General features: G+C 37.6%; 1 protein-coding gene across 4 annotated transcripts in view; it reads left to right on the plus strand.

Moving 5' to 3' along the window:
• CD96 (CD96 molecule) overlaps positions 1-11,063 on the plus strand; it is a 111,068-nt gene extending 100,005 nt beyond the window's left edge. For 3 of the 4 annotated variants that reach the window (XM_037835208.1, XM_037835213.1, XM_037835223.1), the window contains 2 exons: positions 6,820-6,943; positions 8,901-11,063. In XM_037835208.1, the coding sequence (XP_037691136.1) occupies positions 6,820-6,943; positions 8,901-9,009 (233 nt within the window). In that variant the 3' untranslated portion in view covers positions 9,010-11,063. Of the gene's footprint in view, positions 1-6,819; positions 6,944-7,491; positions 7,555-8,900 lie in introns of those variants that run through there. The other variant, XM_037835210.1, reaches the window with a different exon arrangement.
• The last annotated feature ends 1,833 nt before the right edge of the window (positions 11,064-12,896 follow it).

Consider the following 12,896-nt stretch of genomic DNA (forward strand, 5'->3'; position numbering starts at 1 on the left):
CAATACTTGTTATTTTCCATTCTTTTTAATAGCAGTCACTCTAACAGGTTTGAAATGGTGTATCATTGTGGTTTAGATTTGCATTTCCCTAATGGGTAATGATGTTGTATATCTTCTTTGGAGAAATGTCTATTCAAGTTTTCTGCCCATTTTTTTTATTGGGTTGTTTCTCTTTTTGTTGTTGAGTTGAAGGGTTTTTTATATATTCTGGCTACTAAACCTTTATCAGATACGTGGTTTCCAAATATTTTCTCCCATTGTATATGTTGTTGTTTTAGTTACATGATAAAGTCCATTGAAGCACAGAAGTTTTTCATTTTGAGGAGGTCCCATTTATCTATTTTTTCTTTAGGTGCTTGTCTTTGGATGTAAAATCTAAGAAGCCAGTAAAATCTAAGAAGCCATTATCCAACACAAGTTACTGAAGATGTTTCCCTTTGTTTTCTTCCAGAATTGTATAGTTTGGGTTCTTATATATAGGTTTTTGATCCATTTTGAGTTGATTTTTGTATATGGTGCAAGGTAGGGATCCACCTTCATTCTTTTGCATATGGAAACCCAGCTCTCCCTGCACATTTGTTGAAAAGACTATTCCTTCTCCATTGAATGGATTTAGCACCCTTAGAAAAATCAATTGGCCATAGATGTGAGGGTTTATTTCTGAACTCTAATTTGATTCCATTGGTCTATATAGCTGTCCTGTGCCAGTAACATGCTATTTTGACTGCTGGAGGTTTGTAATAAGTTTTAAAATTGAGATGTGTGAGTCCTTTAACTTTACTCTTCCTTTTCAAGATTGTTTGGGGCTTCCACATATATTTGACAATTGGCTTTTCCATTTCTGCAAAGAAGTCTGCTTAAATTTTGATTGGAATTGCATCGGGTAGGATTGACATCTTAGTGATATTTAGTCTTTCAAACCATGAACATGAAATGTTTTTCTATTTATTTATATATTCTTTGATATCTTTCAGCAGTCTTTTATAGGTTTCCATGTACAAGTCCTTTACCTCCTTGGTTAAATTTATACCTAGATACTTGATTCTTTTTGTTGCCATAGTAAATGGAAATTTTTTTCTTGATTTCCTCTTCAGATTGTTTATTACTAGAGTATAGAAACACCACTGATTTTTATATGTTGATCTTGTTCCCTGCCACTTTTCTGAATTCATTTATAAGCTTTAGTAGCTTTGCTGTGGAATTTTCAGGATTGTCTGTCTGTAGTATCACATTATGTTAAAATACAGAAAGTTTTGTGTCTTCCTTTCCAATTTGGATACCTTTTATTTCTTTTCCTTGGCTAATTGCTCTGGCAAGAAGTTTCAGTACAATGCTGAATAAGAGTGGTGACAGTGGGCATCCTTGTCTTGCTCCTGATCTTAGGGGGAAAGCTTTCAGTCTTTCATCATTGAGTAAAACGGTAGCTGTGAATTTTTTATATATGCCATTATCACGTTGAGGAAGTTTCCCTCTCTTCCTATTTTTTAAGGGTTTTTTTTGTTTTTTGTGTTTTTTTCCAAGAAAAGGTACTGGATTTTGTCAAACGCCTTTTTTATGTCAATTGAGATGATCATGTGGTTATTTTTCCTTTGTTCTACTAATGTGGTGTTTTACAACAACTGATTTTCTTATGTTGAAGCACCCTTACATACTTGGGATAAATCCTACTTGATATGATACACAATTCTTTTAATGTTCTATTGTATTTAGTTTGCTAGTATTTTGTTGAGGACATTTTCATCTATATTCTTAAGGGTTATCTGTCTGTAATTTTCTTCTCTTCCGGTATCTTTATCTGGCCTCAGAGTATGAGTTAGGAAGTATTCCTCCTCTTTAATTTTTGGAAGACTTTTGTCAATTCTTCTTGGAAGTTTTGATCGAATTCACAAGTGAATCCATGTGAGCCAGGGCTTTTCTTTGTTAAGATGTTTTTGGTGACTTATTTGATATCTCTGCTTGTTATTGGTCTGTTGAGATCTTCTATTTCTTCTTGAGTCAGTGTTGGTAGTTTGTGTGTTTCTAGGACATTTTACATTTCATCTAGTTTGTTGACATACAGTTGTTCAAGAAGTATTTTCCCTCTTTCATTTCTGATTTTAGTTATTTGATTCCTCTCTTTCTCCTTCTCCCTCTCTCCTTCTCTCTGTCTCTCCCTCTCTGTCAGTCTAGCTAAAGGTTTGTCAATGTTATCAATCTTTCCAGAGACAACTTTTGGTTTTGTAGATTCTCTCTATTGTTTTTTTTATTCCTTATTTCATTTATCTACACTCTAATCTTTGTCATTTCCTGCCTTCTGCTCACTTTGGGTTTAGTTTGTTCATCTTTTTCTAATACCTCCAGTTGTGAGGTTAGGTCTCTGATTTGAGATCTTTCTTCTTTTTATTGTAAGCATTTAGAGCTTAAAACTTCCCTCTCAGCACTGCCTTTGCTGCATCCCATAAGTTTTGGTATTTTGTGTTTTCATTTCATTCTTCTAGAGATATTTCCTAATTTCCTTTGTGATTTCTTCTTTGACCTATTGTTTAAGATTGTGTTGTTTAATTCCCACATTATCTGTAAATTTTCCAGTTCTCCTTCTGTTGTTGATTCCATTGTGGTTGGAGAAGTTATTGTATAATTTCAATACTTTTCAATTTACTGAGACTTGTTTTGTGACCTTACATGCAGACTATGCTAGAGAATGACCCACATACACTACAAAATAATGTGTTTTCTGCTGCTGTTGGGTGAAGTGTTCTATATATGGCTATTAGGCATAATTGATTTACAGTACTGTTCAAGTGTCCTATTTCTTTATTGATCTTCTATCTAGATGGTCTATCCATTATTAAAAGTAGATGTCTCCTACTATTTATGTAGCACCATCTACTGTATTTCTCCCTTCAAATCTGTTAATTGCTTAATATATTTTGGGGCTTTCCCATTAGGTATATGTTTTAGATTCCTATCAACTTTTGCACCTGTTAAAATTTATATCTTATACATTGTATACATGGATACATATGTCCAGAACCATAGATTTGTCATTATTTTAAATGCATTTTCATTTTAGAATGTGCAAGAAGTACAAAATGAAGTTACATACCAAAAAACAAAATGCAATATTATTGACATTTATAATTACACACATGGTTACCTTTACTGGAAGTCTTTATTTCTTTATGCTACTTCAATCAATACTGTATCTTTTCCTTTTGGTCTGAAGAACTCCCTTTAGCATTGCTTGTAGGGCAGGTCTGGTAGTGATAAACTCTCCCAACTTTTGTTTATTGGGGAAGGCCTTAATATCATTTTTGAAAGACAGTCTCACTGGATATAAAACTCATATTTGGCAGTTGTTTTCATTCAGCACTTTAAATGTTTCATCCCACTATCCTCTTGCCTCCATGGATTCAGATAAGAAATTAGCATTTAATATTACTGGGGCTCCCTTGTACATAACATGTTGCTTTTCTCTTCCAGCTTTCAGAGCTCTTTCCTTGTTTTTGGCATTTGACAGTTTTACTGAAAAGAGACGTATGCTCAGACCCATAGTTTAGGGTTTTTTTGGGATTCTTATCCCAAAAATGTGTATATTCATGTCTTTCACTAAATTTATGAAGTTTTCTGCAATTGTTTCTTTTAATATCCATCTGACCTTCTCTCTCTTCTCCTTCTGCTATGCTTGATGGTGTCTCACAGGTCTATTAGGCTCTTTTCACTGTTCTTCATTCTTTTTGATTTCTCCTCTTCAGCCTGAATCATTTCGATTGTCTTGCCTTTGAGTTCACTGATTTTTTCCTCTTTCAGCTCCAATCTGCTTTTTTATTCCTCTAGGGAATTTTTCATTTCAGTTATTGTGGTCTTCAATGTCCATATTTCTGTTTGGTTCCTTTTAATAATTTCTGTCTCTTTATTGATAGTCTCATATTGTTCATTCATCATTTTCCTAATATTCTTTAGTTTTTTTTCTCATGTTTTCCTTATCTCTCTGAGCATACTGAAAATCATTTTTTTAAAGTCTTTTTCTAGTATGTCCAAAGTCCAGTATTCTTCATTGATGGTTTCTGAATTTTTATTTTGTTTCTTTGGATGAGCCATCATTTTCCATTTCTTTGTTTGTTTATAATCTTTTGTTTCACACTATACATTTTAATATTTAATTTGCTAACTCTAGAATTTAGTCCTGGCATTGCCTCTTCCTTAAGTTTGTATACAACCGATGTTAATACAGAGATTCCCTTTAGTTCCAGGAGCTAACAAAACAAATAAACAAATGCCCAAAAACACTGTATTCACAGTCTTTGTAAATGGTCTCTGCTTTGGCTGAAACTTCCCTTCAGAGTTTAGCCCTCCATCTCAGGCCAAGGTGAATGTGAAGTGCAGGGTCTGTCTTTTCTGGGTCTGTGCTTTGCCCTGAGGTTGGGCTCACTTGTGGCATTAGGAACTCCCCCATTTACAGGAATCTGAATGTCTCTTCTACTCCTCAGGCAATAGGTTCCCCCCACCACCAGGTGCTCTATTGTATGTTTTAAATCCAAAGCCAGCAATCCCTTGCCCCCAGCCACTTTGACTTAATTGTTTCTTATACTGCTTGAAGTGTCCACAAGCTGCTTCTGCCTGAAGGGCAAGATCAGGGATGGCAAGCCAGAGATGAGTATCCTGGTTGGGTCTCTCAGGCTGCACTTAGTAGATTGATGCCAATATACAGGCACCCCCATATGTGCAAAGGGACTACTCTGCTCCCTCCAGAACACGGCAAGGGATTCACAATGGGAAAATAGGCCAACTCACACCATACTAGTTAGGGGGTAGTGGAGGGGTCATCAAAGGCACCCAAGCTTCTCCTAACATTTTTAAAGCAATATTTTCTTGATTTGGCACTCACTCAGTTACTACAACCCTTTAACGGTTTTCTGGAATTTTGAGGAAGATGACTGCCAATTTTTACTAGTTGTTCAAAGATTCTGTGGAGGAACCAAATATTGGAGTGTCTTACACTGCTATCTTGTTCATCCAGAAGTATGGTAACTAATATTTTAAATCCTGTTCTTTGGCCTGCATTTAATTTTGGTGTCCCAAGAGAAATTTCCAATTAAATATTCTTGAAATAAGCTTAGGCTTTTTTAATTACCCCCAGTAATACAAGAGGGTATGAAAGGCAGTGTAATAAAAACTAGGAAAAAAATTAAGGACCTAGTCTCCACCTACAAACAGTTTATAATCCAGTGGAAACAATGAAAGAAAACCAACACCAGTAATTCTGATTCTGAAATATACTCTTTGCCCAAATGATCTTTGTAACCTAAAGATCTCTACAGTCCATGTTTTATAAGGCATTTCATTGGAGTGTGGTTGAAAATAACAGAACTGGAAACTATTTAACCATCTAACAATAAGAAGCCAATGGAATAAGCTATGGTAGATCCATACTTTGGGAAACTTTCCAGTCATTTAATAGAATGAGGTAAATCTCTGAGCACTATAGTGGAAAGTATTCCAAGAATTTTCTTTTTAAGAGAAAGAGGCAAGGGACAGAAAAGTATATACATTATGCCCCAATTTATATACACACTATGCAGATAATTCTTGATGCCTATATATGCTTAAATATGCATAGAAAATTTCTAGGATTAATAATTAGCTATTAAAAATCTTGTATCTAAGGTAGCTAACTGGCATTTGAAGTAGTAAGGACACTTCCTTTTTATTGTACTTTTATATTTCTGAACTGTTTAAATTTTTACCATGTTTTAAAACACTTTTTAAAAGGAAAAAATAACTATTTAATTATGAACGTTCTTTTAATTTTCTGCCAATTAAAACCAGACATCCTTTCCCCCTAAGGGAGTTAATTTTCTTAACTCTTTATCACAGAAAAAAATAAGTCTAGCACATGATATTTATGTTACTTTTATTCTAGAATCCACAATATTTGAGAATGTGATTCAGAGAGCTTGACTTGGTATTCAAATGCTAGAAATGTAATGAATAAATTGAGGATGTATATATTCAGTATGGATAAGAAAAGTCAATCCATTGATCACCTACCAATATCATTTTAGCCAGTCTTTTAGTTTCAACTTCTTCCAAAGAAAGAGCAGAACTAACTGGTTTTAGCGTTAACCCCTTTTGTCCCTTCTCTCCTTTGTATTGTTCAAACAGGTACGGGGAGAAGGCAAGAAAAAAGAGGGAAAAAAATATAACAGGCTTAGAAAATCTCTACCCTGTACATCAGTCCTTGACTAACATTGAAATAAAAGCCTTGACTGATGGTCTTTTGAGCACTACAAATCCGTAAGTGTTAGCCGAGTCTAGTTAGCTTTGGACTTTCAGGGCTTTTGAATGTTACAATGCTTTTACACTTCCTTCCTCCTCCTCACACACTAATATCTTATTATTTAAGGGATACTTAAATAATAAGAAAATCCAAAACAAGACCATTATTTCATGTATTAAGTTTCCTTTACTGGAGTAAATTTGGAATACAAATTTACAGTTTAGCATTGCCACATATCCGTTCTTAGAAGTATTTCATTGGGTATCATGTGCAAGATGTTGTCCAAGGCCTTGGGAAAATGAAAAAAAAAAAAAAAAATTCTGGAGCAGTCTGATAGGAAAGACCCTCATATATAAAAAAAAGAAAATTGCATAAATGGAAAAACAGAAATGATAAAAAGGCATAGGCATGGCCTCAGAGCTTGATCCTGGTAAATGAGCACCCTGGGATCCTTGAAGAAAACAAGTTTCAAGTATGGGAAATAGTTCAGTCGATTCTGTTTTCTAAAGCAAGTGTAGAAGTTTGACATTAAGGTTTGTCTCTCTTCATGACCCCTTCAGGTACTGTGGCTAATATGCCCAAAGACGGAGTGTCCTGGCCAGTGATTGTAGCAGCTTTGCTCTTTCTCTGCCTGGTAATTTTTGGTCTTGGAGTGAGAAAATGGTGTGAATATCAAAAAGAAATGTGAGTATAATACTAAGACATACATGAATAGATAATTTCTCAATACAATATATTTACTCAGCACTTTAAATATTATCATTTTATGGAGTCCTCTCATATTTTACTGAGAAAATAAGGCTCAGAGACATTGCATAGCTTTCCCAGGGCCACACAGTTAGGATTAAATGCAAAATTCCTGACTCGCATCCTCCTCTGCATTGGCCTGTTCAGGCCGTAACATTCATCAGGTGGAGCAGGCCAGTGGGCATGAAATGAGAATTGAGTCTCACCTCACCCCCAAACTAAAACTGAATTTTTTTTTTATCTTCATTAGTTTTTCATTTTCATGCATCTTTGAATTGCCAGGGCCCAACTGGGCCTAGATGTTCAAGTGTGAAATTGAGTAAGAAAGGCAATTTTAAGAGATTTCCAGCTCCCTTTTCAGCAGAGTAGGCTTTTACTCTCCTTTTGTCCCCAAGGAGGAGAAAATATGCATCAGACTACCTTTTTTTTTTTTTTTTTTGTCTTGTTGAAATACTTTCTAAAACTCTTCTCTCTCCACTCAGCAGTCTGAAATGGCCTGTGGCATCACTTTTCTGGCTATTTTGGAACAATCTGGATTAGGCCATGATTAGAGGAGGCCCCGTAATACACAGAGCTGATGTCTCACATCAGTCTTACCACTGCTATTGACGACTGTGCAATATCCTCTTTTGCTTCTCATGAGGTATCCTTAGAAAAATCTACAGCCATGTGCAGGGAGTGTTTCATGGCGAACAAAACACTGAACTGTGGTCAGGAATTCTGGGTTCTCATCCAACACTAGACCTTGGCCTCCATATAACCTTGGGATATTAATAATTTCTCTGAGTCTTCATTTAGGAAAATTGAAGTGTGAATTGCTTAAGATCGGACTCACCTTTTGTTATATAGTAAGTCTCCATTAAAGCATCAGAAAACCAGGCAATAAGCATTAGGGATCTCTATACTAAAATGAGAAAATGGGACTCAGCAAAGCTGATTGACTTTTTATTGTTCTGGATTCGAATGTCTGTGTTATGTGCAGAAGAGTAGCTTTATTGTTCGCTCTCCCCCTCTCCCGTCTGTAGAAATTAAGGTGCTGTGGGTTGACAGGTGGGCACAGAGGGGTTTGAGTCATGGGCATAAAGTTGTGAAAGGATATATTTCTGTTTCCTGATATCAAAATATCTGCAGAATTTGTACAGCTAAATTCCACACTAACCTGGCTGCTTGATACATTTTACACAGAGAAATGATGTTAACCCAGAAAAGTAAAAGTCTATGTTAAACGACTTTAAGAATAGTTACCAGTTCAAAGAGAAGGGATTATGGCATTTTGCAGCCAATGCCTGCTCAACTCATGGAATAAAAAAAAAGCTTTATTTCACACCTCTACTGGATCCCCATAGTACACATGGACTGTGGGGGTGAGGGTTGGGGATGGGTTGGCAAAGGGGCCATTTGAAACAGTTCTGAATTCCTAGAATTTCAAAATTTTGTTTGTGGAAGAATGTTTTCATCCATTTAGAAGAAAAGCTTCTTCCATTAGGGGGCAGCTGCCATGTCAAATATAGGTCTAGTTAAAAAATTTGAATTGCTAGCGTGTTTCTCTTCGAGCCAGTTGCTTCACATCTCTGAGCCTCAGTTTTATTTGTCAAATAGAGACAATAATACTCAGCTCATAGATATAAATTATATAACATTATGGCAAAATGCTTTGCAAATGATAAGACACTTTGTAAATATTAATTAATGGTATGATTATGATGTTCAGGTGGCTAATGAACTAGCAAGCAGAGGTTTAAGCCAGGAAAATTCTGAAGGAACTAGCAAGGTATATCTCTTTCTCAACAATATGTCTCCTCCATAAATATATATATATATATTTGAATGACCCTTACATTCTTCAGTAACCCCTCACCTTCTTAGCATTGAAAGAACAATGTTTTGTTCTTAGCATGGAAAGACCCCCACCTTTCAAGCCACCACCACCTCCCATCAAGTACACTTGTATTCAGGAGCCCATTGGAAGTGATCTACCTTGTCATGAGATGGAGACACTCTAGTCCTCTGAGACAGCCATGCAGCAGAGCCCTGCTGGAGTCCTACTAAGAAGGTAGATATTGTGCTTTGTTAATATAATTGCCCTGCAGCGAAGCCTCTGCTGAGAGCTGAAATGGATCTCAGAAGTGAATGACCTGTTTTTCCAGCAACTCGCCCTTTCATTTGCATATGTCTGAAATGTAAGCAAGAGTATGAAGATAGGTGGTGCTCACACCCAGTGCAATCTGTTGGGATTTTCTTGCTTATGCAAGAAGTGAAAATTAGACTGTTACCGTTAAAAATATTGGCAGAGTTTTTGTTTTTCATTTTAATTGTCTGATTTTGATGACAGCAGTGGCTTCAAGCATATGCCTATACCAGATCCTCTTTTTGAGTATCTGCCAACATTCTAATGTTTGTCAAAATTATGATAATCTCTGAGGTTTTGCTAGATTCCCCAAGTAAATTCCAACAAGAAGAAGAAGAAAATGTGAAAGAAGGTCCTAGCAGAGGTCCAAATAACAGAGACATGTGGCTAGTCTTGGTGCTGAAAATTCTGTGATTTGCTTTCACCTGGAGAAATCAGAACAACTTTCACAAAAGCCATATTTCCAATCCTCCTTCAGCCTTCCTTCCATCATGTTCAGCACAGATTCCTGCCCCAGGAAACAGTATGAGTAGGGATCAGAGAGATAACTAGACAACATCCAAGTAGCCTAGTAGGTATGACATCACTGACCTCTAAAATTGTGTGAGCTCAGAGTGGTCTCATTTTCAGCTTTGTGTGTGTGTGTGCACGTGCATGTGCTCCCATAAGCATCAAACTATTACCAAACAGACAAGTAAACAGGCAGCCTAACACCAATCCAACTTTCAATTCCCATTATACTCTTTTTCATCTGAGGAATTTCCTGTTCATCCAACCTGCCTGTTTTGGCCTGTCATGAAACAAAGAACCTGAAAGAAATGAGTGTTTGAGTAATTAAGCATGCCCCTACCAATCTTTTATGAGACACTTGAACCAGATTGTGTAGGTGACAGAGAAGAAACCTAACCAGGTCTTTAGTCAGCAATAATCTGTGAGTGAAAAAATTACTGATTCCCCTTCCTCCCCAACCTACTCCTACCTTCCCTCACTGCAAGAGGGAAGAACAGATGTTGACAGATACAATGATAGGCAAAGTCCATGTGGACTTTAATCCCAAAAGGAATCACAGTGTACTTTACCTTGGCTGCACATGAGAATCACTTGGAGAGTTTTTAAAAATATTTTGGCTGTCCCACTACAGACCAGTTAAATCCGCATCTCCAAGGGGTGGGGCCCAGGCATTAGTACTCCCCAGATGATTCAAAGGTTCAGTCAAGATTGAAAACTGCTGAACCAGTGGAAATCCCTTCTCGTTGATCATAATTCTTGGTTAGGTTCTTAGTTCTTATGGTGCCCAGCCTCCAATAGGGTCCCCAATAATTCCTGCCCCCTGGTTATGCATGCCCTATTATAGTTATCTCCAACACTGAATATAGTTGACCTGCCTAATCCAGGGCCAGGACTAGCAGAGGCAAGTAAGGCACCTAGGACCCAAAATCGAAGGAAGTATTCACATGCAAGGTCATGGAAGTGTCAACTCTGCGCTTGAATTATCCTGAGAGTGTCAGACAGACCCGGTACACAAGATATTGCAGAAATGACCAAAGTGTGGCTTCCAAGACTAGGTCATAAAAGACATTGCAGCTTCCGCCTTGTTTTCTCTTTGATCATTTGCTTTGTGGGGGCGCCAGTTGCCATGTCATGAGACACTCAAGCAATCCTATTGAGAATTACCCCTGTCAAGGAACCAAGGCCTCCTGCTAACAGCAAACATCAACTTGCCATTCCTGCGTGTGAGCCACCTTGGAAGCAGATTCTCCAGCGCTCCCCGCCCCCTGCCATCAAGCCATCAGTGCATTGCAACCTCATTTGACCTTTTGACTGGGACCTCATGATAGATCTAGAACCAGAACAACCTAGCTAAGCCTCTACTGAATTCCTGACCCACAGGCCCTGTGTGAAATAATAAATGTTCATTCTTTTAAACCACTAAGTTTGGGGATAATTTTTTATACAGCAATGACAACTGACACAGGTCAATAAATGGGAAAATGAACTATCTGTTTGCCTTATCTTAATTCTACATTAGTTTGAGAGAGGAAGGAAGGAAGGAAGGAAGGAAGGAAGGAAACCAGCTTCCAGCTTCCTATATCTGGCTGTTGTTTCCTGTGTACAGTTATTTTTATTTACTATAACTGCTGAATCATCAGTGATTTGTGTAGAGGCTCTTGTAGTTTTGTTTTGTTTTGTTTTGTTTTGCTTTGTTTTATTTTATTAGGAGACAAGAATACAAGTGGAGGTATCAGGGTTAAAAGTGGCAGGGTTGGAAGATGTTTAGGTTGCTTCCATAAAGGCAGTTTTGCAGTAAAACATAAGTCTATGTAATTTTTCAATCTATCATGTAACAGCTATTTCGGTGATTTTTTTTTTCTTTTTGCATTAGCTCTTCTTTGCAATATCCTCTTTGATCTTGTAAATAAGTTCTGGTCAGCATTTGCAAGCTCATATCCTACTAGAATAGTGTAGGCATTGGCTAATCCATGGAGGAACACTCAGTGGTTCAGAGGAAGTTTTCACAATCCTGTAAAGTAGAGGGGCTCCAGGAGCAACAGGCTGTGAGTTTGAAACCCCTTATTTGACAAAAATGACAGCTTCACTTGTACCTTAAATTGCATGCAAGTAAGTTAATAGAGTCTATTTCAAATTATCAATTCCTTTTTCTTTAGAAGTGGATTCAGTTCTGTCCCACGAGAGGAAAGGTAGCAACCCCAGATCTAAGTCCCTGAGGTTTCTGCATGTTTTCATCACTACCTTCTTTTTCCCTGAGAAAAAAAGCCATCCATAAACATTCTATGTTACTCATTTCCAAAGCACAGTGTGTTAGCTGACACTGTTTACAAATATTTACTTCTTTACCCACCTGCACTATGAGCACCCATTGACTTTGGGCTTGACCATATGATTTGCTTTAAACCATGGAATATCATGAGCATGACAGACCCAAGTTTTGAAAGGTGCTTGCATGATTGGGCTTTGTGGTGACTTAGAACTATGCACCCCAGAAAAACACGTTCTTAAACTTAATCCATCCTGTGGGTGTGGATCCATTGTAAATTAGATCTCTTCAAGAAGTTTCTTCACCTAAGGTGTGGCACAAATGAATCAGTTGGGCTTTAATCTGAATTTCTGGAGTCCTCTATAAGCAGGGTGAAAGTCAGACTGAAAAAAAAGCCAGAGGGAGCAGCCAGAAGTTGAATATCAGTGGAACCTGGAAGAAAGGGGAGAAACCAGGAGAGGCTACCATGTGCATTCCCATGTGACAGAAAAGCCAAGGACCAAGAATTGCTGGCAGCCAGAATGCCACAGTCTTCTGGGAGAAAACATCTTTGTGACGATATCTTGATTTTGGACTTATCCTTGCCTCAAAAGTGTGAGCCAATAAATTCTCATTGTTAAACCAACCCATTGCATGGTATTTGTTTTGGCAGTGAGGAAACTACAACAGGCTTGCTCTCTTGTTCTCTGCCATCACCATGAGAAGAACATTTTCAGACTAGCTCACTAGTTCCAAAAAGAAGTTGAAGCCTGTGGAGAATGCAGGGGTATTGGCCTACCCCACCTTGATGGTTGCTAACATGACCACAGACCTAGGGGACTGGTGGTTTGATGGGTTGAGCCCTCTACCATAGGTTTTACCCTTGGGAAGACGGTTGCTGCAAGGGAGAGGCTAGGCCTCCCTATAATTGTGCCCAAGAGCCTCCTCCCGAATGCCTCTTTGTTGCTCAGATGTGGCCCTCTCTCTCTAGCTAAGCCAACTTGAAA

This window comes from Choloepus didactylus, chromosome 1 (genome assembly GCF_015220235.1).
Source record: "Choloepus didactylus isolate mChoDid1 chromosome 1, mChoDid1.pri, whole genome shotgun sequence".
NCBI lineage: Eukaryota > Metazoa > Chordata > Mammalia > Pilosa > Megalonychidae > Choloepus > Choloepus didactylus.